At 41.2% G+C, this 27,797-nt stretch overlaps 1 protein-coding gene across 23 annotated transcripts in view; it reads left to right on the plus strand.

The window, feature by feature from the left end:
- The window catches only part of ANK3 (ankyrin 3), a 710,530-nt gene extending 685,438 nt beyond the window's left edge, over positions 1–25,092 (plus strand). For 22 of the 23 annotated variants that reach the window (XM_038743727.1, XM_038743734.1, XM_038743724.1 and 19 more), the window contains 4 exons: positions 2,763–2,856; positions 6,804–7,182; positions 20,989–21,074; positions 25,047–25,092. In XM_038743727.1, coding sequence (XP_038599655.1) covers positions 2,763–2,856; positions 6,804–7,182; positions 20,989–21,057 — 542 coding nt within the window. In that variant the 3' untranslated portion in view covers positions 21,058–21,074; positions 25,047–25,092. Of the gene's footprint in view, positions 1–2,165; positions 2,857–6,803; positions 7,183–20,988; positions 21,075–25,046 lie in introns of all 23 variants that reach the window. The other variant, XM_038743748.1, reaches the window with a different exon arrangement.
- Positions 25,093–27,797: the final 2,705 nt, after the last annotated feature.

The following is a 27,797-nucleotide window of genomic DNA, read 5'->3' on the forward strand; positions in this document are numbered from 1 at the left end:
ATTACAACTGCCATACATTTTGCTTGTGTGGACATATACATTCAGCTGTTGCCCTCAAATGTGTAAATTTTTCTAATGTGCTTTGGAATGTACAGGTTGAGGCAAGAAAAATGTATGGTAAACAGGAGGATCATCTCACCTGAATTCTTATTTCTTTAGCCATTCCTGTTTTTAATGGCCAGATTTTTAGTCCATTGAAAAATTTACCTTTTGCATTTTCACTTTACTAGCAAGGCAATTCTCAAGTGAAATAGCAAAACAAATATTAATTTTATTGGTGAGTCCAAAGGTAATGGGCTCTTTTTTGTCAGGTGAATGAGCTGTATTCTGAAAATAGATCCAACACTGTCAATTCATGTAGACACATGAGAAAATTATTGTCCAGTTTCTTGAGCCTCCTGTGTCTCCTCATACTCAACTAGTGTTTGCTCATCTAGTAAAATATTGGGCACTACATTGCCATTTCTTTTAAGATGGAACCCATATCTGTTGAGTGATGAGTAAAAGACTGCAAGCTATTAGATTCAGGAGGTTGTTTGAATATAACCACTAATTTTCATGTAGTTTTGGTTTACAAGGTGAAGCCCAGATGGGTTAAGCGACTTGCCCAAGATCATACAGCATGCCACTGGCAAAGCTGGGACTAGCAGATTGTCTCCCGCCTGTCTGGCCCATGCTCTTTCCACTAGGCCCTCCCCCTCCCAGTTCTGAGAATACCATTGCTACCCATCTTACTTGGGATTTTTAAAATCTGCAATCTAAATATCCTTGCCTTTAGGTGAAGTGGTAGTCCATTGTGTTAAAGTTTATGCTCCAGCTACTTTTCTGAATCCTTTTATTGTATATTCAGAACATTTTGGACTGTAAGGTCATGAATTTAAATTACACACATTATCAATCAGCCTGACTACCAAATCACATTGCTGTAGAGAAATATTTTCTCTTTGAATGTTGGAAAAAATAGTTGTGGGCATTTTGCGTAAGCGACAGGGTTTTCATCCAGACTCCACTTTACCAGTGTGCTGAGGCTGGCTGCAAATGTGAATCTGAATCTCACATTTGCCACCATGCAAAAAACAAGCTTGGGAGCCATTTTTTTCTATCTCTCCTCACCTCTGAAACTTCTTAGAACTGTCTTTCCTCACCAAGGCCAGATCTTTCTCTCTCTCTACCATCCTTTCAGCTGAGGCAGAAAAAAATACCTCTTCTAGGTAACCCATTGAATTGAATAGAGAAACATATCTTCTCATTTTGAATATCTCATATAATTTACAGGGTTTTAACTTCATATCATTCATTGTATGTATTCAAACTAACCCATGTGATTAGCTTTTCCTGTGTTCACCTTTTCTTTTTTCTCTTTATTTGATCAGTGGTTCTGAGTGTACCTATATCACCAAGATTACCTCAGTCTCCAACATCACCAAGATCTGCTTACTCACCACAGTCCTCTCATCTGAATAGTTTTACTGTACCTGAAATCTTTATTTAGATCATGTCCTTGTAGGTGTCTCTGCTTTTTAATCCTTTCTTGATATGCTTCCTCTTAAGATTACCTGGGCTGTTCTGAGACTCACTGGACCCTTACTATCCTTAGTTAAATATTATTCTTCATGCAAACTGCTACATCTGGGTAAAGCTGTGTTAAAAAAAATAAAAGGTGAAGTTGGATTTTAGAGCTGGACTATACAATTAAAAAAAAAACACTGCCCCCTCCCCCCCCCCAAGAAAAATGTTGTCAACCTGTTCACTTGCCACAGCTGTTGGTTTGTGGCATATCTGTTCTTTCCTCTAGATGGTGAAATGCAGTCTCTCCAGATAATGATGTTTAGCTAGCTAAGATACAAATGATATATCACCCAACTTTACCAGGGTATAATTAAATTACTTTTTTCATTAATAGACATTATAAAATTACTAAATTGGCATCCAAATCTGTTAAAAAAAATTCCCTAAACTAATAGCATTCTTTTGACTGTGGTTGCATTTTAGCAGCAGCTGGCTTTGGTTGCTTTTAATTTTGCTAGACCAGTGAAATGACCAACATTTTTTAGCTTTCCATTATTCACTTTCTTAGTCGGTGATTTTTTTGCATTCATTCATTCATGTTTTCTTTGTTGTTGCATACTTCATTTCAGTCGGTCCAAATGTACTGTCTTCCATAGGTTATACTACCCTTCAAACGGAAATGGAAATGCCCACGGGGTTGCACAACACACCACCCACCCCTTTTCATCAAGACGATTTTTTTAGTGATATCGCTAGCATAGAGTCGCCCATTAGAACTCCCAGTAGACTGAGTGATGGGGTAGTAACCTCCCAGGGAAATATAGATTTTACAACAGAAGGACCTCCCGTGGTGGCAGCAGAAGACACTTCCCTGGATGACAGCAAACTTGAATTTCTGATGCCAGTGACAAGAGTATGCAAAGCTGCCGAGAGAGATGAGAGGCGTTTGGTGGAAGATGTGACCCTCCGGAAGTACCCTCAGTATATTGGATGTCTTTCTGGAGAACCGAAAGATGGTAATCACTTAAAGCCAACAGGAATAGAAAAGAGTAGAAAAGTAGGAGTGAGTTCTGAGCAGCTTGAGAGAGGAAAGTCTGGTGTTGATGAGGAAATGACAGAAGAAAAATTCAAGTCCCTATTTGAGGACATTCATCTTGAAGAAGGTATGGAGACTGAGGAGATGACAGAGGAAAAAGTGCAGGCCATCCTTAAGCACGTTCAGCAAGCAGAACAGGAAATGTCTTCAATTACAGGTTGGCAGAATGAAGCATCTAGTGACAATACAGAATCACCACCACCCCTGGGATGCAGAATGATTGGTGGCGTACTCGATCGACTAGATGACAGGTACGCCTGTGCTTGGAAAACAGTATTTTGTGCGCTCTCCTTTTTTTTTTATCATAACTAAAAGAGAAAGATTCTTTTTTTAAAAAATGGCATTTGTTAAGCACTTACGTACCACGCACTGTACTAAGCACTGTGGTAGATACAAGCAAGTTGGGTCGGACACAATCCCCATCCCATGTGGGGTTCACCGTCTCAGTCCCCATTTTACAGATGAGGTAACTGAGGTACAGAGAAGTGAAGTAACTTGCCCAGGGTCACAGAGCAGACAAGTGGCAGAGCAAGGATTAGAACCTATGATCTTCTGACTCCCAAGTCTGTACTCTATCCACTACTCCCAACTGCTTCTCTAACTGGGAGAGCGGGAGAGTGGGAGCAAGGAGATATGAGTTGTGGTGGGAGAGACCGGAATGAGACACAGTGAGTAGGTTAAGCTTGAAAGGAACAAAGAGTGCAAGCTGGGTTGTTGTTGGGAGAAGAGAGTGGATATGTAGGAGGGAGAAAATTGATTGAGTGCCTTAAAGACAATAGTCGAGAGTTGACGTGGCGAGGAATGGACAACCATTGGAGATTTTTGAGGAGAGCTAAGGTGGGCAGAATGACAGTGAAAGCTGGGTAAATTCTGGGCACTACTGCTTCATGTATAAACCACCCATCACCCAGGCAATTTTAACAGGAAAAATAGGAGTTTGAGATTTGATGCCTGACCAATTCCATTTCTCAGAATGTTTACTGATTCATAATGAAAAAAAGACATCCCTCACTTAAAATAATACTGAATGGTAGTGGTATGTGAGCTTCCCAGCAAGAAGACGAATTACCAATCACCTGCAGCATATCCTCCTCTATTTTTTTAATGGTACTTGTTAAGCACAACCCAAATGAAAATACAGCAGCAAAACAAGTGGCTTTGGGTCAAGCAGCAGCTGGAAGGCGTGGCAACTTTATTTTAAGGCTTGAGAAGCAGAGTGGTGTAGTGAAAAGAGCTCGGGGCTGGGAGTCAGAGTCAATCTATCAGATTTATTGAGCACTTACTGTGGGATGAGCACTGTAAAACACTTGGGAAAGTACAATGTAACAAACACATTCCCTGCTCACAGCAAATTTACAACCTAGAGGTGAGATTACAGTCTACAGTCAGTGGACCTGAGTTCTTATCCCAGCTCTGCCACTTGTTTGTTGTGTGACCTTGGGCAAATCACTTCACTTCTCTGTGCCTCAGTTACCCCATATGTAAAATAGGAATTAAACTGTGAGCACCATGTGGGACATGGACTGTGTCCAACCTGATTACCATGTAGTACCCCAGTGCTTAGTACAGTGCCTGGCACATAGTAAATACTATTTGAGAAAAAAGTTTTATGGTCCTATGAGTTGTCAGTCATTTTTAACTTAGCCTAGTGCACCTGTCTATATTCCCACCTCCACTGTTTTCCAGACCCTTACATGGTTAATTGAAAACTTGATATGGAAAGTAGTTTCTAAATTTTAACTGCTTCTTATATTTTTTCCCTTTTCAGCTAAGGCATTTTTAGGGAATGGTTAGAATTTAGTAATAAATCAAGATTAAAACATTATGACCTGCATAAAAATATAGTTCACTCAGTGCCACTCAAATGTTCCAGGCCCTGCTAGATACGTTTCTTCTCGGGCAGTGGATATAATCAATCAGTCAGTGGTATTTATTGAATGCTTACTATGTTCAGAGCACTTGGGAGAGTACAACAGTTAGCGGACACATTCCCTGCCTATAAGAAGCTTGCATTCTAGAGAGCTTATAGTATAACAAGTGGGTTGGCGGTCAGGGGGAAGGACGTTAGGAAATCAGTGAGAGAGTTTGACATACAAAGCTCATTTGTCACTAGAATGACAGCAGCGTTACTGCTGAAGCTGTGCCATGGCACTATCACCAGCAGATAGTTACCAGGGCAGCCAACTTGGCATCAATCAGTCATATTGATTGAACACTTTCTGTGTGCAGGGAAATTTACTAAGCTCTTGTACGATACAGAGTTGGTAGATTTCCCCTCTCACAAGGAGTTTACATTTTAGAGGCCATGTTGTTTTTTTCTGTCCCCATTAGCCAGATATACTATCTATCTGAACACTCAGAATCCTGCTGAACCTGTTCCCCACACAGGTTTCAGTTAAAAAAAAACCCTTCACTTCTAATGGCATAGCCTCAGCAGGCATTCCCTTCCTTCTTAGCTGTTCCATGCTACCCCTGAAGTGTAGTGAGGCATGTCACACTTTGGGGTGAATGTGGGGATGAGGAAGCAGGGGAGGGAAGAGTCAATCCAATAGAAGTTGTGATTTCCTGGGAAGAGACAAACCTGAGAGGTTGGGTGACCAAGAACATGACAGAGACACAGGATGATGTCTCTAAATCCATTACATTCCAGCTTGGAAACATGAAGCGAGAAACGATTGATGCTATTAAGACATTCCCATTTTAAACTTTATTAATCTGAGGATTTGTTAATTTATAAGGCATTCCCATTTTAAACTTTATTAATCTGAGGATTTGTTAATTTATCATCAGAGCATCTGAGTAAAAAGTGTAATTCAGAACTGTCTCCTGGGAACACCTGGGGAAGTGTACAAGAACTCACCAGGGCTGAGGAAGAATTCACACTCAGGAGGCAATTGTTTGGTTCCCCTGAGCTTAGCTCTCACTGGCCCTGCAGCAGGAAAATGTAGGTTCATCCCAGGAGAATTGAATTTAAGGGAAAAATTTAGGAGAGAAGCTTAGGCTTTGAACAAATAGGAAATGATCCTTTGCAGTGGTTACATAACAATGTACTGAGAATAAAACGTGAGTAGTAAGCAAAAGCATAAAGAAATGTTAAATAGAGATGAGTTAGCAGCAGTAGAGAAGTTGAGATTGAAAGTTAGACTGAGAAGTTAAAATTAACATAAAACCAAGAATTTGGAGAGTGGAGGAGATCCAGTTAAAGCTGTAAGCATGTAATGAGTTTCAAAGCAGGAAGTAATTTCGTCTAGGTCAGAATCAGAAGGATTTTAAGGTTCCTCTTTCCCTTTGATCCATGCTTTTCAGTCTCTTTTTAGCTCTAGAATATATTGTTATATTACTATTATGCTGCTAGAACAGGACCTGGAGGCGATGAATCAGATGCACATTAAAAATAGTGGCCATTACCAAAAGAACTCCCAACACATTTGTATGGAAAACCATTACTGAAGTGAACATAATAATAATTGTGATATTTGCTAAGCACTGACTATATGCCAAGCACTGTACTAAGCGCTGGGGCAGATACCAGATAATCAGGTCACACCTAGGGTTCACAGTCTAAGTAGGAAGGAGAATAGGCATTGAATTCCCATTTGGCAGATGAGGGAACTGAGACACAAATAAGTGAAGTGACTTGCCCAAGGTCACACAGCAGGTCCTCTAAATCCCAGGCCCTTGCTCTTCCACAAGGGCATACTGCATCCCTATGTGAGAGTAGGAATGTTCTCACATCTGATGAATAAAAGATAGATGCAGTTAAATTTTGGGACAATTAGTGAATTACACCATAATCACAATGCTGCATATCAGAAATTTCTGTGTGTTCCAGATATGTTATTTGGGTGTCTAGGCATCCGAGCAGATATTTCATGATTTTAAAAATCCCCTTGTTTCAAGTTAAGCCCTCAGTTTTCCAGTATCCGATTATCCCACTTGTGAATTATTCATCAATTATTAATTTCTTTACTTCTCCTCTAGACGGTAAACTCATCCTCTAAACTGTAAACATTCCCTCTAGACTGTAAACTCATTGTGGGCAGGGAACATGTCTTTATATATGCCTAGGCACCCAAATAATATATATATAATTAACGTTAGCAACATATTATATTATTAACATTATATATGTATATATATGGATATGTATTCTAGCTATATATTTTGGTTCTAACTTTCTATTTTTCAACTTGTGTAGCCCTGACCAATGTAGGGATTCTATTACCTCATATCTTAAAGGAGAAGTTGGAAAATTTGAAGCCAACGGAAATCACTCCGAAGGTACTCCAGAAGGAAAGACTAAATCTCATATTACAGATTCACAAAATGATGTAGGGAAACAGAAAGATAGAGAGACCCTGAAATCAAAAACACAAGGTCCCATTCGTATTGAAGAACAAACATCGTCGCTAACAGGCTACCAGAAGTCTGTAGAAGAGATGAGCAAGCCAGCAACAGAAGAGCCTAAAACCTCCGTGCCTGTCAGTGGGAAAAAGATAAATAGGACTTCTCCCGGAGATGGAAAGCCAAGGCTTACCCTCCAGGGGGAGGAGGGAGCAGGAATATCTGACCATAAGGTATGATATCCAGTTATGCAGTGTTCTCTGTTGATTTGAAAATGTTCTTCATTATCTGAAGGGTCTGGAAACAGACCATGCCTTTTTCCATTTTGCACTTCTCCTGAATCTTTTAAATTCCAAATGACACTGAAGAGGTTGAATTTGTGCTGTGTTTCAGCCCCGGCAGCTGTGGGATTGGCAATCCGTTGCCCTGATCTCCTCCTTAATTCCCACCATGTGTTTGCTCTTTCATATTTTGCCCTTTGACCTTGGCAATGCTGATCAAATGAATCCCAGCACCTCCTTGATTTCCCATTAAGCACCAAGCACAGGGTTCTGGTAGGTAACTGCCTGTGGTGTCAAGCAGAGCAAAAACCATTTTCACTTCTCGCTTTCCCAGCATCCTTAGGAGAGAAGTTAAGGCAGGTATTTGTAGCCCCATCCTTCAAGATGTGAAAGCAAGGGATGGAGAAATGAAGCAACTTGTTCTGGATGACAGAGTTGGTTAGCGGAAAGGATCTGTGCACTAGGACTCCGAGGCTCCTGAATCCTGGCATCCTAAGTCTTCTGCCAGGAGAGGCAAACCCCATGAAGTTCTATAGAGCTGGTGGTACCCCATTGCCTCTATACTGTATTTTTTATGTCAAATATCCATTGACCTATTTAACAACCAGCCTATCTTTGGGTCTCCTGTAAGACCCTTTAACCTTAACTGCTATTTCTGATGGGACTTTAAGGTTAAAAAATCACTTTCTGTATCTAAAATGAGACTGGTATTTATTGTTGGATAGTCATTGACACCCACATTTCTTGATGTAATTTGGTCTCAGAGTGAAGTCTTTTCCCCCTGAGAAAAATGTCAATAGAAATTGATTTCACACCTGAGAATCACCTTTTCAGGGTCTGATTTTCCATCTGAGAATCCCCACTACCCCATTTTTGATTTGCAGAAAACCCAGAAGACCAGAGGATGATGAAAAGTTGCCAGTAAATCTAAACTGACCATTTTCTTTTCATTTAAGTGCTCAATATTTTTTTCCACAAACCTTTTCCCGATAGGGTTACTTGAAACCGTAATTGCTCAGTCCTAATTTCCTATTTCCAAGAGTTTTCTTTGTTTTACATGCCCTTAGGTGGTTTTATTCCTTGAACTCTCAAAGAATATGAACATCAAAATTTCATGTTTTCCAAACACATGACGACTTCTTGCTTTTACTTTCAGCGCTTTTTTAAAGTTGTTTTTGTTTTTTTGGGGGGGGGGCGGGGGGGGAATCCTTCACTTAAACAGGGAATTGAATACACTGTCCTCCCTTGGGGCCTGTTCCCCTAGTTTGTACCTGGGGAGTTTTCTTTTCTACTCCATGTTCTGAATTAAGTCACTGTGACAAATCTCTCATGATGCCTTGGCAAATGTAAAGCTCCTTTTCAGTAAATTCCTCTTTTAATTGTATCGTTTGTGAAGAGAAATAACATGGACTAAAGAAGAATAAAAATCCCCTTGTTTTAAGTTAAGCCCTCAGTTTTCCAGTATCCAATTATCCCACTTGTGAATTATTCATGAATTATTAATTTCTTTACTTCCCCTCTAGACTGTAAACTCATCCTCTAAACTGTAAGCATGTCCTCTAGACTGTAAACTCATTGTGGGCAGGGAACATGTCTACCAACTCTGTTTTATTGTACTCTCCCTGGGTTCTGCACACAGTAAGCACTAAATAAATATAGTTTATTGATTTATAGATTCTCCTTGCTAGTCGGTATCATCCTCTCCAGAGTTAGGGTAGATCAGTTTTGTGTTCTGATGTAGGAATCTGCTAGATCTTCCCTTTGGTCCAAATTTAGAAAATGCTGTTAATTGTACCACTGAGTCACTGAATCACACCCACTAACATTGTGAGATTTTTTTTAACTGACTCTTGGGCTATTTAAGCAACATAATTCTTAAAGAGAGATAACAAATACTCAAATATACCTAACATATGGAAGAGGTTGCCAAATTTTCAATATAGCAATGTGATTATAAAGATGTATTGATCAACCAGTGGTATTTATTGAGTACTTACTATGTGCAGAGCACTGTACTAAGTGCATGGGAGAGTACATTACAACAGAGATGGCAGACTTGTTATCTGCCCACAATGAGTTTACAATCCAAAGGAGAGGTCTAGAGAATAAAAATCTATTTAAAAATCAGAATATTATTTGTCAAAATAGATTTTAGGAAATGACACTAATAGTTTACAGTATTTGTGTGTGTGTATAGTTATATAGATGGATATATATATACTGTGGATGTGGAAAGAAACTAGCAGGTAAAGAGGGGTGGGAAGTGAATAGCAAAGGGCTGCTTCAGGTACCAGGAATGGAAGAAGATTACTTAATCAGAGCTGTTGCACAGACTGTAGAGGGTATGAGTTGGTGCCCTCTGTATCAGAAGAATTTCCCCCATGACCAGGCAAATTGAGTAAATGATTAAATACAGATGAAGATTAAGCTACATTTTCAACCTTAGAAGTGGTTTTCCCCTATTTGTTGCACTCTACTGAGAAATGTGACCTGTAGTCCAGATCAGTTTAATAGGTCTGGCTGGAGCCACTGTGGCTAGATTGTAGAGCACAGCAATTGTAGACCAAAAGAGCTTTGCTTTTGGGATAATCTCAGAAAACAGCCACACTTTTTGTCCCTTGAAAAATCAGGTCAAAAGTCCCGGTGCGACTCTTTCACGGCTGGCTGGCTGCTGCTCCAAGGTAAATGATCCCCACCTCCTTCTCTTCTCCTGCCCCAGCGGAGCCCCCTTCAAGCATTCGTATCTCTTTTCAGACTTTGTAGTCCAAGATCTAAATACGATTAGACTCACTTTTAACTAGATTGCTCATTGCAGAAATTTTTCTATTGCAATAAGAATTGTTTTGTCCCACTCAGTTTCACTCAGGCCTTTAGAGCAATGTCATCTCAGTGTACTCCCTTAAAAGAGGCAAACCTGAACTGGGTATACACAGTATTTGGTGTGTCACACTAGCTGAGCTTACTGCTAAGGCAGAGTGCAGTAGCTAAGGCTTTTTTGTTTTTTTGTTTGTTTAATGGTATTTGTTAAATGCTAACTGTGTGCCAGACTTAGTACAATGCTAGGGTAGATACAAGCTAATCAGGTTCGACCCAATCCATGTCCCACATGGGGTTCACAGTCTTAATCCTCATTTCAAGAAGCAGCGTGGCTCAGTGGAAAGAGCACGGGCTTTGGAGTCAGGGGTCATGGGTTCGAATCCCGGCTCTGCCAATTGTCAGCATGTGACTTTGGGAAAGTCACTTAACTTCTCTGTGCCTCAGTTCCCTCATCTTTAAAATGGGAATTAAGACTGTGAGCCCCCCGTGGGACAACCTGATCTCCTTGTAACCTCCCCAGTGCTTAGAACAGTGCTTTGCACATAGTACGAGCTTAATAAATGCCATTATTATTATTATTTCACATATGAGGTAACTGAGGCACAGAGAAGTTAAGTGATTTACCCCAGGTCACACAGCAGACAAGTGGTGGAGCTGGGATTAGAACCCAGGTGGTTCTGACTCCCAGACCTGTGTTCTACCCACTAGGCCATTCTGCTTCTTGTTCCTCTTTCTCATTTCCTCCTTCATGGAGTGACAGCCAAAAAAGCCAAAGATGGAGGATAGCTGACATTCTTAAAATAATTGATTGAAGAAGCTGAAAAAAATTTGCCTTCCAAAAAATCAGGCATGTGCTTGAGACAGATCAAGAGACAGATTGAAGTGTATTTCAGTTAATGCAGAGTGTCTTCTAGAGAAGTGGAGGGGATAAGAAATCAGAGAGCAGAAATCCACAGGGCAATCGAAAAAGGGCAGAGCGGGTACTAAGTGTATGGGAAGCCATAGTGAAATAGAACTGAGAGGCGGGGAGATGAGAGCTGGCAGGAAACCAGAGGAGAGGAGGCCAGTTTATTTTCCCTCTTTCCAGTTTCTTTTCCATTTCTGGACCAAGATCTGGTTCCTACTGACTGCCCATTTATCTGTTTCCTGTGGCTTCCTGCTCCCCGCTGTCCTCTGGGTTCCTCCCTCCCTCTTCTTCTTGTCTGATGGTTGCACTCACTCTTCTGTGGTATGGCTTCCTTTCAACCTACTCCCCTGTGGTTTCCCACTCTCCGCTCCTCTCCGGTCCCAGATTTAGGCCCTACTCCCTGCTGCCTTCCCCTCATCCTGTCCCATTCCCAAAGCTGACACTGTATATTAAGTGAACCATCGGGGCACACTTATTTAGAATTTGTATATTCAACCTAGATCAGTTCTCCGTTTTAATGAGGATGGACCAGGAGCTTAACCACTGGCTTTGATCTAGCAACGCCCTCTTGTGGCCTCTGTGGGACCTCAGTTTATACAAGAATCATCTTCCAATATCCTCAGTCTTGCCCTTAGACACTAGGCTCAGCTGAATTCAACAACTCCTGTCCCTGGTTCTAGTTACTTTGCTAAAATATTTCCAAAAATAAAGGAAATGCTTATCCTTGGCAAGTGCAGCAAGTGATTTTCCCTAAGTATTTTTATGCAGACTGAAGCACATTTCATCTGGCAATAGTCTTTCTGTGGAGGCAGCAGAGAATTTATTTGAAAGGCAAATTTCACACAAGGGCAGTGTAAATGTCACGACAACCTAGAATAGTATTTATTAAGTATATGCCAGAGGGCAAATAGGCCAGGATGGCATCTGTCTTTTTGGCACCAGAATCACAAAATCTTGTCTGTCTTGCTGAATAACACCCAGAATTCTTTCTGTAGTTTTCTTTTTTTTTCCTCATTGTTTGTGTTTGAGCATATTTTCCCCCTGAGTAATATACAAAATAATATTTCAAGCATGATTTAAGCCCTAATTTCATGGGAATAAAGTCTGTGTATTTCATAGAGAATTACTCACATTAAACTCTAATACATTTTCTAGAATGATGTTTCATTACTAGTAGAAAACTTGTAATCACTGCTCAAATATAAAGATTTCATTTTTTAAATAGTAGTTTTCTTCCACACAACACTTTTCAATGTTATTTCTAACGTATTGTCTCCCCAACGACAGAATTATTTTAAGCAATTAACTTTCCCCTGAGCCCTTTTCCATTAAAGTTTTCCTTTTTGTCCTCTCCCCGCAGATGAGTTCTCAAAAATGCCTCCTAAGTATACAAATTTAAGAAAGAAATGGCAGTTGAAAGATTTTCATGGTAGATTGAGAGGGAATTGGGATTTCTATTTTTTTGTTGCTGTTGTTATTTTACAGAGTCATGGGGGTAGCTTTGGATCAAACTCCATGTCTGATTTTGGTGCTGGTCAGGATCTCCTGGCATCTCAGAATCAGGATTTTCTTTGTGTGACACCTAGAGAAGGCATCAGGAGCTATGTCTCGGGCTAGTTTGCAGCTCCAGGAAAGCCTCCTCCCTTTTTATACTAAAGTCATGTTGTTGGAAACTAATAATCTATTAAAGATGAACCTCCAACTAGCTGAAATTATCAATTTTGGCAGCCAATTCTGAGACTGCCCAAAAACCCCAACCCAAAATTGGCTTTTAAAATCACTCAATTCCCTTAAGAAAATTATATTTTCTCATGGCTTCTGTCCGTTGAAAATAATCTTGCTTTGTTTCCCCACTCAGAAATCATTTCCCTCTTCCCCAAGAGTCTTATTCTCGTATGAACCTAAGCACATGGGCAAGTTCAGTGAAATGATTTCTTTCCTGATTTCCCTTCTCAGAATGTCTTTTCTTTAATTGTGCTGATAATGTTACAGTAAAAAATGCATTTATCAGGAATTTAAAGGCAGTGAAAGTGATTCGAGCTCAGATGAGGAACGGAAAGTCACTACCAGAGTTATTCGCCGACGTTTGATTATAAAGGTATTCCATGGCTGTGCTAAGTGAAAGCATTGGAATGGCTTGATTGAGGAGGAAGCTGAACCTGTCAACCTGGTGTGGGTCACCGTATTAGGGGTGACTTTCTATTACTGACATGTCCTGGTGGTGGTAAATGGTGAAGTGGCTGTGTTCTTCTTTCGTTTTCAAGCTTGCTGCCTGGAAGGTTGTCTCTTGTCCGGATCAATGTGTTTGGCAGTAATGAAAATGTGTGGCATTCTTATTGTGTTCCTTCTGGACGTGCTTTTTGAGCATGAGCAACTAATGTTCATCCTTGGAGCCATAATTGTATGGATTGAATTGTATGGAGTCATATAGGTCAGCAAATGAAAAGCTTATTTGGGCCTTTCATACTCTTAAAACCCCAGCAGAAAACCCAAGAGTTCACTGAATAGATTATTCCCAAATTTCCCATGGTTTGGTGAGCATCTTAGAGAGTCGTCCTGGATCACCAAAGGCTGACTTGCACTCATCTTGCAGCCTGCCACCAAGGAAGCCTGGTCTGACAGTTATCCCGTTTAACATCCTTTTAGAAAATAATTTCAAAATCCCCTTTTCAAGGATGGAACTGTTGGATGAGAAACAAGAGGACAGGTTCCCAAGACCTGGTAAAAAATCTTAAGAGGCTGGCTACTCTTTGGTGGCTGATATGAGACTGAGACAGACAGAAAAAAGACTGATCCAGTCTTAACAATAATAAAAATAATAATAATAATAGTACTTGTAAAGGACTGTCTGTGTACCAAGCCCTGTTCTAAACACTGGGGTAGACACAGTCCCTGTCCCACATGGGGCTCACACTCTTAATCCCCACTTTACGGATAACAGGCCCAGAGAAGTTAAATAATTTGTACAAAGTCACAAAACAGACTTGTGATGGAGGCAAGGTTAGAACCCAGGTCCTTCTGACTCCCAGGCCCATGCTCTATTCACTAAGCCATACTGCTTCTTGCTACCTTTCAACAGATTTTTGTGCACTTCAGGGAGGAATAGCCAGAGGGAGTCTTGAGGAGGCAAGATCATGATTCCTGGGCTGTGAGTTGTGTTGCCAGGCAATCAGTCAGCCAATCAATTGTATTTATTGAGCATTTACTGCAGCACACTGTACTAAGCGCTTGGGAAGGTAAAGTAGAATAGACTTGGTAAACAAGATCCCTGGTTTATATCAAAGTGTTTAATGAGTACCAACCCATGGGCATAGGTGACGCAGTCGGGGAAGGTTTTTTGGAGGAGATGTGATTTTAGTAGGGCTTTGATTATGGGTAGGGTGGTGGTCTGTTGAACATGAAGAGGGAGTTATTGTCCAAGTTTTGCTACAAAAAGAAATGCATTTTCCCCATTGCTTGTTTTATTATTTGCAAGGTTTTCCAAGAATCTAGACATGAGAAATCCAATACAAGGAAAGAGGAACTGCCGAGAAGCAATAAGGGCTGAAAACGAGGCACTCAAAGGAGTAACAGTCAGCCCCATTCGCAGCCAGGAGAATTCTGTCCCTTGAAGTTCCATCGAGCAAAACCATAGCCTCAGCTGAAATACATTTTTAAACAACTTCATTAAAACCTCAAGCTTAATTAGCCCTAAGCCAATGAACATTCAAGGACAAAAGTGAGGAGTTAGTACTCAATCACTGCATCCCTTTTGGATTTGTAAATGGGTCCTCCCCTTGTGCTTTGCCAGCACAAATTTTTCCTGCACATTGAGATTCTCTCCCTTCCTGGTTCCTTCCTTTCGGCCAGTCATAAGGACCAATGCGAGGTGATTATTTGGGCTGGCAGTCCACTTTCTGGCATGGATCACAATGGAGAGTGGAGGCAGGAAGGAGCAGAATCAGATGTATTTCCTCCTCCCTAATCTGAAAGGTATAATAATAATGATGGTATTTGTTAAGAGCTTACTATATGGCAGGCACTGTACTAAGCTCAGGGGTGGATACAAGGAAATCGGTTTGGACACAGTCCCTGTCCCACAAGGGGCCCACAGTCTCAATCTCCATTTTACAGATGAGGGAACTGAGGCCCAGAGGAGTGAAGCGACTTGCCCAATGTCACACAGCAGACAAATAGTGGAGCTGAAATTAGAATGCATCGTTTATTCGCAGTCTCTTTTGCAGGCTCCTCCTCCCCCTCCCATCCCCTTACTGTGGGGGTTCCCCCAAGGTTCAGTGCTTGGTCCCCTTCTGTTCTCGATCTACACGCACTCCCTTGGTGACCTCATTCGCTCCCACAGCTTCAACTATCATCTCTACGCTGATGACACCCAAATCTACATCTCTGCCCCTGCTCTCTCCCCGCCTCTCCAGGCTCGCATCTCCTCCTGCCTTCAGGACATCTCCATCTGGATGTCTGCCCGCCACCTAAAACTAAACATGTCCAAGACTGAACTCCTTGTCTTCCCTCCCATACCCTGCCCTCTCCCTGACTTTCCCATCTCTGTTGACGGCACTACCATCCTTCCCATCTCACAAGCCCACAACCTTGGTGTCATCCTCGACCCCACTCTCTCATTCACCCCTCACATCCAATCCGTCACCAAAACCTGCCGGTCTCAGCTCTGCAACATTGCCAAGATCCGCCGTTTCCTCTCCATCCATACTGTTACCCTGCTCATTCAAGCTCTCATCCTATCCCGTCTGGACTACTGCATCAGCCTTCTCTCTGATCTCCCATCCTCGTGTCTCTTCCCACTTCAGTCCATACTTCATGCTGCTGCCCGGATTGTCTTTGTCCAGAAACGCTCTGGGCATGTTACTCCCCTCCTCAAAAATCTCCAGTGGCTACCAATCAATCTGCGCATCAGGCAGAAACTCCTCACCCTCGGCTTCAAGGCTGTCCATCACCTCGCCCCCTCCTACCTCACCTCCCTTCTCTCCTTCTACAGGCCACCCTGCACCCTCCACTCCTCTGCAGCTAATCTCCTCACCGTGCCTCGTTCTCGCCTGTCCCGCCATCGACCCCTGGCCCACATTATCCCCCGGTCCTGGATTGCCCTCCCTCTGCCCATCCGCCAAGCTAGCTCTCTTCCTCCCTTCAAGGCCCTACTGAGAGCTCACCTCCTCCAGGAGGCCTTCCCAGACTGAGCCCCTTCCTTCCTCTCCCCCTCGCCCCCCTTTCCATCCCCCCATCTTACCTCCTTCCCTCCCCCACAGTGCCTGTATATATGTATATATGTTTGTACATATTTATTACTCTATTTATTTATTTTACTTGTACATATCTATTCTATTTATTTTATTTTGTTAGTATGTTTGGTTTTGTTCTCTGTCTCCCCCTTTTAGACTGTGAGCCCACTGTTGGGTAGGGACCGTCTCTATATGTTGCCAACTTGTACTTCCCAAGTGCTTAGTACAGTGCTCTGCACACAGTAAGTGCTCAATAAATACGATTGATTGATTGATTGATTGATGACACACATAGTTGTGTGTTACCCTGAGAAGCAGGGCAGTCCCTGCTGCTTTTAAGGAACATATAGCCTATTTGTTTAAGGTCTAGACCTTTAAATAAATAGGCTACAAATGAACCAAGCCCCAGAAAGCTCTACTGTTTTTGCCCTTGGCCCTGCTCTGTTTGGCAGGACTGGAACAGAGCTTGCCACTGCTACACCTGAGGAAAAAAAGTCCTTTGACAGGTTTTGCTGCATATTCTTTTTTTAATGGTATTTATTAAGCACTTTCTATGTGCCAGGCACTGCACTAAGCCCTGGGGTAGATACAAATGAATCAGGTTAGACACAGTCCCTGTCCCACATGGGGCTCACAGTTTTAATTCCCATTTTACAGATGAGGGAACTGAGGCACAGAGAAGTGAAATCTCATATTCCTTCAAGTTTCCTCTGACCTGTGCCAGTTTCCTTCTTTCTCTAAATGATGTGTAAGAGATACTAATAAATGAACAGGATCCTTTGCAACCAGACATGTTGCAGCAAGAAAAACGGGTCCCTTAATATTTCAGTTCCACCTTTGGCATGAATGTGCTAGCATTCTTTGTTCAGTTTGGAAGGCACCTCCATAGCCTTGCCTTGGCTTCTAGGCCCATGCAGCTAAGTGAATGCAACTTTGCAGAAACCCAGCATAGGACAACAGGCTCATATGCCAGGAATAAAAATTAAACAGCAACATCACTCTGTGGATGGCCAGTATGGGGTACTCTAAATCTGAGCTGCCTGGTAAGAAAAAGCAACTACACCACTGGGAATGCTTTATTGTTCATATTTTTCCCATCTTTTGCATGATACAGACCCCCCCCAATAGATTGAATTCCTTATTTGTCAGATTTTTCTTTAGCCCACTGTGACCCATCAAAGTCTGTATGTTTCCATGTTGAGAAAGAGTCTAGGCCTAGGAGTCAGAGGATATGGGTTCTAATTCTGGCTCCACCACTTGCCTAATGTGTGACCTTGGGCAAATCATTTAACTTCTCTGGGCCTCAGTTACTCCATCTGCAGAATGGGGATTAAGACTGTGAGCCCCATGTGACACAAACTGTATCCAATTTGATTAGCTTGTATGCCTGCCACATAGTAAGTGCTTTATAGATACCATAAAAAGGAGGTATGTTTTACTGCAGCACTATCCATCTATTCCACTTTCATTCACAATACAAGTGGTTGAAAGACTTGTGTAAATGTCTGAATGGTTAAAGATATATAATTAGAACTTTTCTGCTGTGTGACCTTTGAGTAGACCCCTTAACTTCTGTTTGCCTCATCTGAAAATGGGAGATAATACTGTGAGCCCCATGTGGGACAGGGACTGCGTCCAACCTAATTAGCTTGTATCTATCCCAATGCTTAGTACAGTGCCTGGCACAGAATAAGCACTAAACAAATACTTAAAAAAAACAGAACAATCAGAACTCTACAGTGTTTAAGCTCCCAATGCAAGAAAGGAAATTTTCTACCTCATAAGAGTAGATCTGATGTGGCATATAGCTTTTTTTCTGTTCTCTTACTGATATCCCAGAAATCCTAGGGCTAGAGCCTACCGAGTTAGGGCTAGAGCCTACCAAGTCCTTCTTCTAGTCTTTCAGTCTTCAGATGGAATTTTATAAAGTCTTTCAGGAACAGGAAATATTCCCCTGTTTTACAGGCAATCTTTTCTGACACACTATTTAACCACCTTCACATCAGGAAACATATCAAATGTAAATCCCAATATTTCCTGGAAGTCCACTTTCTCTTATTTTGATGCCACTGAGATAGAGAACATCTAAAATAATAAATACGATTGAGTGAACTGTTCACCAGGGGGAAGATTGATTAAATTGGTCCCCAGTTTTCTCTTGTCCTATTTGAAAAATCCCAACTTCTTTATCACTTTTTCTACTTTCCACCTCTCACTTCATTTGTCTCTCTCCTTAGATTCCTCTCTGTTCTCTGCACCACTCTTTAATCATTAGCCGGCTCTAATTCTTCTGACTGAAAGCACTTTCAAGCAGAACAAATAAGTAAAACCATATTCAGTATGAGATTCTAGAAACCAGATTATATTCTGCTTCAAAAAATTCTCATTCTCAAAAAATTTGAGTTTAAATTCTCAAAACCAGCATCTATTCTTGGTAACTCATCTGCTGCAAACCTGAGGGATTTGGGTTTTGTAGGTTGCTGACTGACAAATGACCCTTCAAGATGACTGATTTCTAAAAATATGAAAATGGCAAATGTTAATCCAGGAGGAGGAGATTGTTCTTTACCCTCAGTAACTGGTTTATTGAAATAATAATAACTATGGTATTTGTTAAGCATTTACTATGTGCCAGGTACTCATCATCATCATCAGTCGTATTTATTGAGTGCTTACTATGTGCAGAGCACTGTACTAAGTGCTTGGGAAGTACAAATTGGCAACATATAGAGACAGTCCCTACCCAACAGTGGGCTCACAGTCTAAAAGTCTAAAAGGTACTGTTCTAAGTGCTGGATTGGGTACAAGCAAATCATATTGGTCATGGTCCCTGTCCCATGTGGGCCTCACAGTCTCAATCCCCATTCTACAGATGAGGTAACTGAGGCCCAGAGAAGTGAAGTGACTTGACCAGGGTCACACAGCAGACAAGTGGCGGAGTCGGTATTAGAATCCATGACCTTCTGACTCCTGGGCTGCCTTTCATTGTTTAAATAATTTAGCCAGAAGTTTTTCAAGAAGTCACTTGTTTTTTGAAGCAACCAAGCAACCAATCTGTGCTAGAAATATCTGGTCTTTGTCAGAATTACTTTTTTCTTTAACCCGTAGCATGAAAAAGTTCTCCCCAAGCATGTGTTTTGTGTGTGCAGTGTTGTGAAACTTGGGGTCTGGATTTTTCCAAATTTGGAATGTGTTGTTAATCCTTGTGTGACACATTCTTTAGGGGGAGGAAGCAAAAAACATGCCAGGTGAATCTGTCACAGAGGAACAGTTTACCGATGAAGAAGGCAACATCATCACGAGAAAAGTAATAACGATTGAGCTTTGTCTGTTCTCCTATCATTATATAGTTTTATTTTCCAAACGCTACAATTTTTTGTCCTACTTTCTTCTTTGGAAATGAAGAAAAAAGAAAACCAAAATCCCGGCACTTTTCATTCCTGCAGGTCACCCGGAAAGTAATAAGACGTATTGCTATCCCTCATGAGAGAAAACATGGTGACATGGTAATGGTGGAGGGTTGGGGGGGCGTGGGCCAGGCCAACAGAATGAGTTTTATTGATTGTGATGACTTGATAGAAAATGCCGCTCAAGGGCTGGGAGTTTGCTGTTTGGCAAGACCTAATGCTTACCGCCTTGACAAGTTGTGCAACGGGTGAAGAATGAAAGGCAAAACTTCTAGATGTAATTGCAGATCTTTAACATGAATTCCATTCTCCCTATTCATTGAAAAGCCATCAAAAACTTCATAGCTATCCAACTTGCACTTTGGAACTGTTCTAAGGATCTTCCTGGGGAAAGGAAACTTTCTCCCAGGGGCGCCTATCCTCAAAGACACTGACTTGGAGCTCAGTATTACCAGGGATGTGTGTGTGATGATATTTTGGTCTAACACGTTAGAGAGTTTGAGAAATCCTGGCCTCAGTGAAAGTTGCTTCAATATAGAATTGGATTCTGAGAGGTTTCTTATTAGAAATTATATTTCTGTCATTGTCCCCTGGATCACAAATAGATATCCCACAAAAGAAATGATAATGGTGTTGAACCCTCTGGCTCCTGTGTGCATCTTTCTTTTCTTTCTTCTACTTCTACCATTTAAAAAAAATATATTTTACAGGTTCTCTTTACCAAAGGAGGAGAATCTGACTAGAAAATGTGAACTGTTGCTCAGACTCCAAAAACAATATCGTGTCTTTACCTCTGTAATATTGTAAATCCTAAATTCTCATATTATCCAGATTGCTAACAGAAGAGTATCTGATATGGAAAAGGTTGAACCACTCACTAGATTGTACCTTTTTTTATCTGTAATTTTATATGTTTGTGAGAAAGTGCCCCTGAATAGACTATTAATGTATATTTAATCTCTGATTTTCATGGTCTTTACTACCCAAAGCTCTGTAGTGGGTTTCACTTCGAGCTCTGCTGATTTAAAAATAAAATGCCATTTGAAAGTGCACTACTTGTCAGTATCCCCATGGGGGGAATCTCGCTTCTGGGATGCAGTGATTTACTGCTGATGTGTATTTTTTTAATTACCACTTACTAATATTTTCTTTCACCACTAACCTACTCACTTTCATGAATGTTTGTTGGATGGCATAACAGGCTTTTCTACAGTGAGACTGCAACCTAGTCTGTGGGATTGGACCTCAACTGAGGGCTAAAGACATTGGATTGTATGGCCTAGGAGCATAACCTGCTTTCTCCTTAGCCTAACAAAGCCCCAGGGACCCAGTGGGGAACTGTTACCATTTCAAACCCTAGGGCCATAAAATCATAATGTGTTCATTTTGTTTAAAGCAGGGAGAAGGCTATAAGATGAAGACAAAAAAAGAAATCAGACATGTGGAGAAGAAGAGTTATTCATAACAGCCCAACAGTGAACGGTCAGTCAATGTGAGAAATAATACTACTTCGGATATCTGAAAAATGACAGAGCTTATTGGGAAGGGAATGGTTTCACATCCAAAAGTTTCTTTCATCCTCTTCATCTTATTCCACCTGTTTTTAGCTTGGAAGGCCAAAATGAAATAATCACAGAGTTCATTTACCTTTACGATTTCAAACATATGAGTCCTTGAAACTCACTCAATCTCACAGTCTACAAATGTTTAAATTCATTCTAAGACCTGGATCTGGAAGATAAGTGATATGAATATGAGTAAATATCCAGAGCACCTTTATTTTGTCTCTCTGAATTTCTTAGAAAAGCCTATGACATTGTAAGTCCTCAGCAAGAAGGTGAAATACAGGCCATCAATGATTCTTTACTGATGTTTCCTTTGATTTCTACTGATGCATTCTTTAGCATGAGACTAGAGTAGTTGCAGACAGTCTGTGTTTTGTTGAAATAAACCTCAGGTCAAAGTTAAAGCTTTTGGGTAAAACAGAGTTCATTAAAAAGAATATTCTAAATGGCATGCTTGATACTGAATGTTTGGTAGTGTTTATTTAAATTGATTGAGTTCTCCCTCTGAAGAGGGTTTTCCTTTAGCAGTATTTTTCTGTAAATTTTGCTTCTCCTGTCCTGAATTCATAGTTCTCTTCTCATGGTTTCCAAAAGGATTGACAACAGGGCTTCCAAAAAAAATAAAAGAGTATTTTATGAAGTAACCAGAGGGCCAGCCGGCAGCTTAGCTCCTTCTAACACTCTTCCTGGTGCACCTGGCCAAAAGATCATTCCAGGTTCTCTTGCCTAGACAAATGATTTCCAATCACGAGACAAACCCAACTTGTCTGGATTACACAATTAATTTTGTTTTCTAGTAACTTGTTTTATATCGTATTTGTTAAACACTTACTATGTGCCAGGCACTGTACTTAAAGTTGGGGTTGATACAAGCTCATCAGGTTGAACACAGTCCCTGTCCCACACAGGGCTCACAGTCTTAATCCCCATTTTACAGAAGTAAAATTGAAGTGACTTGTCCAAGGACACAGAGCAGATGAGTGGCGGAACAGGGATTAGAACCCAGGCCCTTCTGACTCCTAAGCCCGTGCTCTATCCACTAGGTCACCACTACTATAAAATAACAATATCACATTGTATTTTTTTATATAGTTTTCTATAGCAGTCACTCCATCATGCACTATACAAGATGCAGTGAAATTATGAATAATAGAATCTTTAATACACTGCTCTATTGACTTTGTTGCCTCTATGCCAGAAGGAGGTGGCCAACCAAGACAGAGAAAAAAATAAGAAAACAAAAGATGTCGTCAGAAAAAGGAAAATGAGTCGTGTGTCCAGTGAGATTTGTGTGTGTTAGAGCCCTAAGGGATTGTTCAACTAAGTGTTCACTTGCCATAAGCATACTAGTAAAACAATCCAGAAATATTGCATGGAACTCTGAGCCCTGAATGAGGTCTCTGAAAAAGCAAACTGGCTAGTACACTACAACTCTGTTTGCCAGACATTTAACTCTTCCCCATAGGAAAACATTTTTTTACAGGATCAGTTTTAAACTTGGAATGTTGCCAGGTCCCACTGATTTTTGGAAACTATTTTGATTTTGAAAAGTCCCCTCTTTGATACCAGGAAGTCAAGCTAGGTTTGTAAATGGTCTCAAAGGTTTTAAGATTTGAACCTTTAGTCTGAATGCATTGCTGAACCGAAAAAAAAAAATAGTTTCTTAAGAACCCCAAAGATGCCCTGTGTTACACCAATGTCACAGACTAGACTAGAGGCAGGATGTCCAAACCCTTCTTTTCCCTCTCCCACCCTGAGCCTTGACCTATTGAGGAGGGACAGGAAACCCCAAAAGGAGGTTATCACCCTAATTCCCCTTTTCTCCCGACATCCAGAGCCATTGTCCCCCACAGTTCAGGAGGAGTTTAGACCCACATTTTGGGTCAGCCCCCCTTCCCACTCAATCCTGAGGTCACCCTCCTCCTCCCTAGAACCACTCCCTCCCCCATGACTCTGGCCCCGACCCCCACTCTAGTGCTATGCAGCAATGAAGGGAAGGAGGTAGAGTAGAAGGGGAGGAAGTAGGGAGGAAATGAAAGGGCTCTATCTCCCTCTTCCACATGAAAACCAGGCTGAGGACAGAGTTTGAGGAGCAGAGTGGATACCTGAGTGGATACAAAGGTGGCAGCTGAGGGGCTGTGTTGGCTGGACTGGGCCAGGCTAGGAGACACTGCATGTGGTGCTGCTTCCTGGCACCTCCATTGGCGATTCCCTGGGGGGGACGTCTAGCTGTAGTTAATCCATTGACAACCCCCCAGCTCCAGCCCAGGGCCCCCTTTCTGGCTCCACCAAGAGGGAGCAGGGGCTGAATGGGGCTGGGAAGTACCCCCCTTCCTGACTTGGATGCGCTGCTCTCCCCTGGCTGGAAGGACCACTTCCCCCAACAAACAATTTTTCCAACCAGAACAGTGGATCTCACACTTCTTATTGTACCAGAACCAAGTTTTTGCCCATTGCACCTTCCTTCTGGCACTATGTGAAGGCCAAAAGATGATGGTGTTTTTGTGAATGAGTTGGTTGAGACTTTCTTTGGGGAGTTTAAAACAAAACATGAAAAGCAGGATTTCCTAGTGGATAGAGCACAGGGTTGGAATTCAGAAGGGCCTGGGTTCTAATCCCAGCTCTGACACCTGACTGCTATGTAACCTTGGGCAAGTCACCTAACTTCTCTGTGACACAGTCACCTCATCTGTAAAACAGGGATTAAAACTGTGAGCCCCATGTAGGACATGATTCACTGTCTCTATCCCACTGCTCAGTAAAGTGCTTGCAGCATAATAAGCCCTTAACAAATGCCATTAAAAAAATTAGGTATACAAAATGAGTTTCTGCTACCTCAAATCAGTGATAGCTTTCATTTTCCTGGCAAGATGGAGAAATCCAATTTCTGAAGTTTGAACAGGAACACTCTGCTGCTTGTCTGCATTGTGACCTTGGGCAAGTCATTTCACTTCTCTGTGCCTCAGTTACCTCATCTGTAAAATGGTAAGACTGTGAGCCCCGTGAGGGACATGGACTGTGTCCAACTTGATTAGCTTGCATCTACCCCATTGCTTAGTACAATGCCTGGCACATAGTAAGCACTAACAACTACCACAATTATTATTATTATTATGTGCTTAACAAATACCATTAAAAAAAAGGTTGTTCTGCATCTTCCAGTCTAAGGCATCTACTGCAGTCCCCAGTGCAACAGGAAGTACACTGGGTTTAGCAGCAGCATTCAGAGAGGACAGTAAGGGGACTCTGGGAGCTAGAATAATAACAGAATTGTGGTGTTTTCTGTGGAAATGAGCAAAGGATGGGAGATTCCTTGGGGTGTCACATTGCCATAAATTGGGGTGAACGACAGATCCCCCAGACTGTAACAGACTTTGCCCGGCCCCCAGATGTCCCTCTCCAGTGTCTTGCAGAAGCAAGGTGGAATGATTTGTGTAGGATCTCAAAAGAGTTTGTATTCCTCTTTGGGAAAAAGGTGATGCAATCATTTCTCCTACTACAGCTTTTTTAACCACCTGGACAGGGGTGATTTGAGGTAACCAGCCCTGAATTATTCCTGTCCTAGATATATATATATATAGCTCAAGGAGTGAGATGGCAGTGTTGAAAGTGTAGCCATTTGGTCAGAGTGAGTTCTTAAATGACCGATGAAAGATGAGGTAGTTTGAAACCTACTCTAAGGGACTAACAATTTGACAGTCCTACTTCTTTTAATAAGTGTTGGCCTACTTCTAACAGATGTTAAATCTAGAAAAGTCACTGATTCGGGAAAAGTGGCTTTGTACTGCAGCATTAGGCTTCATTTTGAGCCTGACCCTTTCCCGAGAAGTTCAGAGAAAGCCATGGAGAGAAGAACTCAGCTCATTACATGTTTTCTTTCTCTCTATAGGACTGTGAGCTCTTACTGCCAGGATTCTAGAAAGCCGTGTAAGGAAGAAAAAAAATCACCAAGAATTGAAAATTCACTGGGGTGTGTGTGTGTGTGTGTGTGTGTGTGTGTGTGTGAGAGAGAGAGAGAGAGAGCGAGAGAGAGAGAGAGAGAGAGAGAGAGTATGTTTTTTGCTTCCACACATTAACCGCATGGTTTTTATGCAAAAAAGAAAAAAAACCCAAAAAATTTTAATTTAGCATGTCAACATTCAGAGCATGGAAATTCACCTTCATTCCGGGATTAGAGAGTGTGCAAATAACAATGCAGTGTACATACAAGATGCCATACTGTTAAAAAGCTATCTCAAGCAATTTGATGTCACCACAAAAGAAATAAGTTCCTGTGGCCAAATGGGACAGCAGGAGATGAAATGGTTAAGCCGTGGACAGACACTAAAGATACTAAATCCACAACAGCTCGCCTTATTTTTCTTGGACCCAAACTGTCAGGATATAAACACTCTATGTTTCTTTTTTAAACATCAATAGTTTTGCTGTAAATAAATAACAATGTATAAATTCTAACAGAAAATAGAATAAATGTTGATAAGGCACTGCCTCTTAGAACACAAACAGAATATTGCAAATGCATTTAACAGGATAGTATCTCAAGTGGCCTCACCTACAGGGATATTCTGGGTATATCTTCACTGATTCTTGTATATTAGCAATTATAATGTTTGTATATGCAAAAGTGCTGGCTTGATTTTAAAAACAAATCTTTAAAATCTGCTGCAAATTTAAATGATTCCCAAAATGAGGAATTCTGTAGTTCTGTGAAAATTTTTCTTCAGATACTAATATTTTGGTGCATGAGTTTCACCTTATTTTGATTAAATCTTTTCCAATTTTGCAAACACTACAGTATACCGCACCACAAAAGATAAGATTTTATCTGTAAACACAAAGCCCTTCATCTAATATTTGTTGCCGTTGCCAATTTTTTTCAATGAAATGACCTAAAAACAAAAAATAACCTATACAGTAGTTGCATTTGGGGGTAGGGGTTGGGGGGGCTAACTGTTTTTGCTTATCCAGGGGGGATGCTTGCAGCTTTAGAGTTGGGTCAGGGCCCTTTAGAGGCACAAGTCTGGGATATTTCAAAATGAACCGAACAGAAATTTTTAGCCGATAGATTGGCAGCACGCTGTAAAATTATTACTGTATTGTGTCCCTGCTATAAGATGTAGAATCTTGGAGTAAGCCAATCATCTGTAACCATTCTAGCAGTTGTAATATTAGGTTGTTAAGGCTGCTGTGTTTTAAAGGGCATTTTTATTTGGGTTTTGGTGACATACTTTAATTTGTTGACTATATTCATCTGAAAGAAGCATTCATTGACAATAGCTCTAATGACATATGTATGAAAAGAACAAAAACACTGGATGATCTAGTTGATTATTTAAGCATAAAATAAATTGTTTTAAAACTCTTCCATGATGTGTACTTTGTAGTGTTCTCACACCATTAAACCAGATGAATCATCCAGCCCTGTTTATCTTTACACCTCACCTTTCCCTGCAGAGCCAACGTGACAGTCGTTTCTTTCTCCTTCCTGATCTGAACAGTCTCATAAATCTCTTAGGTCACCTGAAGTCCCAGAATCCCTTGCAAATCAGCCTCCCTGTGTCTCATAATCCCCACCATTTAAAATACCTCCCACCTTGTCTGAATTATGCTCATTCTAGAAAGGGGATTAGATTACAGGGTGGGTATCGTTTCTATTTCAGTTGTTCTCAGGTTCCCAAGAGCAGTGGGACACAGAAAAATAACATGGGGTATTAAGAAAGAAATTATCCCCCACCACCTCCCAAAAAGAGGCAGATTGATCAGCATTCCCCGAGCTCTGCAGATCTAATGTCTTTTTCAGGAACTCGCTGCTAGTGGTCAGGTCAAGTGGACCATCGTGCCACTAGGGATTTTCCCCTACCCCAGGGGATAGAATCTGCCCAAATATTCATATGGTGCACCTCTAAAATTTCCTTTCATTCATTCATTCAGTTGTATTTATTGAGCACTTATTGAGTGCAGAGTACTTTATTAGTGCAGAGTACTTTATTAAGCACTTGGAAGAGTACAACATAACAATAAATAATAATATTAATAGTATTCTTCAAGTGCTTACTATGTGTATGTATCTATATTCTATTTATTTATATTGATACTATTGATGCCTGTCTACTTGTTTTGTTTTCTGTCACCCCTCTTCTATACTGTGAGACCATTGTTGGGTAGGGATTGTCTCTGTTGCCAAATTGTACTTTCCAAGCACTTAATACAGTGCTCTGCACACAGTAAGCGCTCAAACAATACGATTTAATGAATGAATGAATGTGCCAAGCACAGTGTTATAAGCAATGAGCACTGTTCTTACCGCTGGACACATTCCCTACCCAGAATGAGTTTACTGTCTTGGTGTTGGGGGAGCACACCTCCTCTCCCCATGAGAGCAAAGAGAAGAGGACACATCCTGAAAGAAACATTTACATGCACTAACTAAACTCCTACTTTGCATACACCAAAGCCAAAACCCCCAATTATGGATGATCTCCAAACCACACCGGGCATTCTTTGTGGTAAGGGCCCATCCTCAGACAGTTAAGGAGCCATTTTAGACTCTCGATCTGAGGCTTGCCCCACCATGAAGAATGGGGCTCATTATGTTATCCTAGCCTCTTTGACGGTTGAGGGGGGTGGGTGTCCACCCCTG

This window comes from Tachyglossus aculeatus, chromosome 3 (genome assembly GCF_015852505.1).
Source record: "Tachyglossus aculeatus isolate mTacAcu1 chromosome 3, mTacAcu1.pri, whole genome shotgun sequence".
NCBI classification, from domain to species: domain Eukaryota; kingdom Metazoa; phylum Chordata; class Mammalia; order Monotremata; family Tachyglossidae; genus Tachyglossus; species Tachyglossus aculeatus.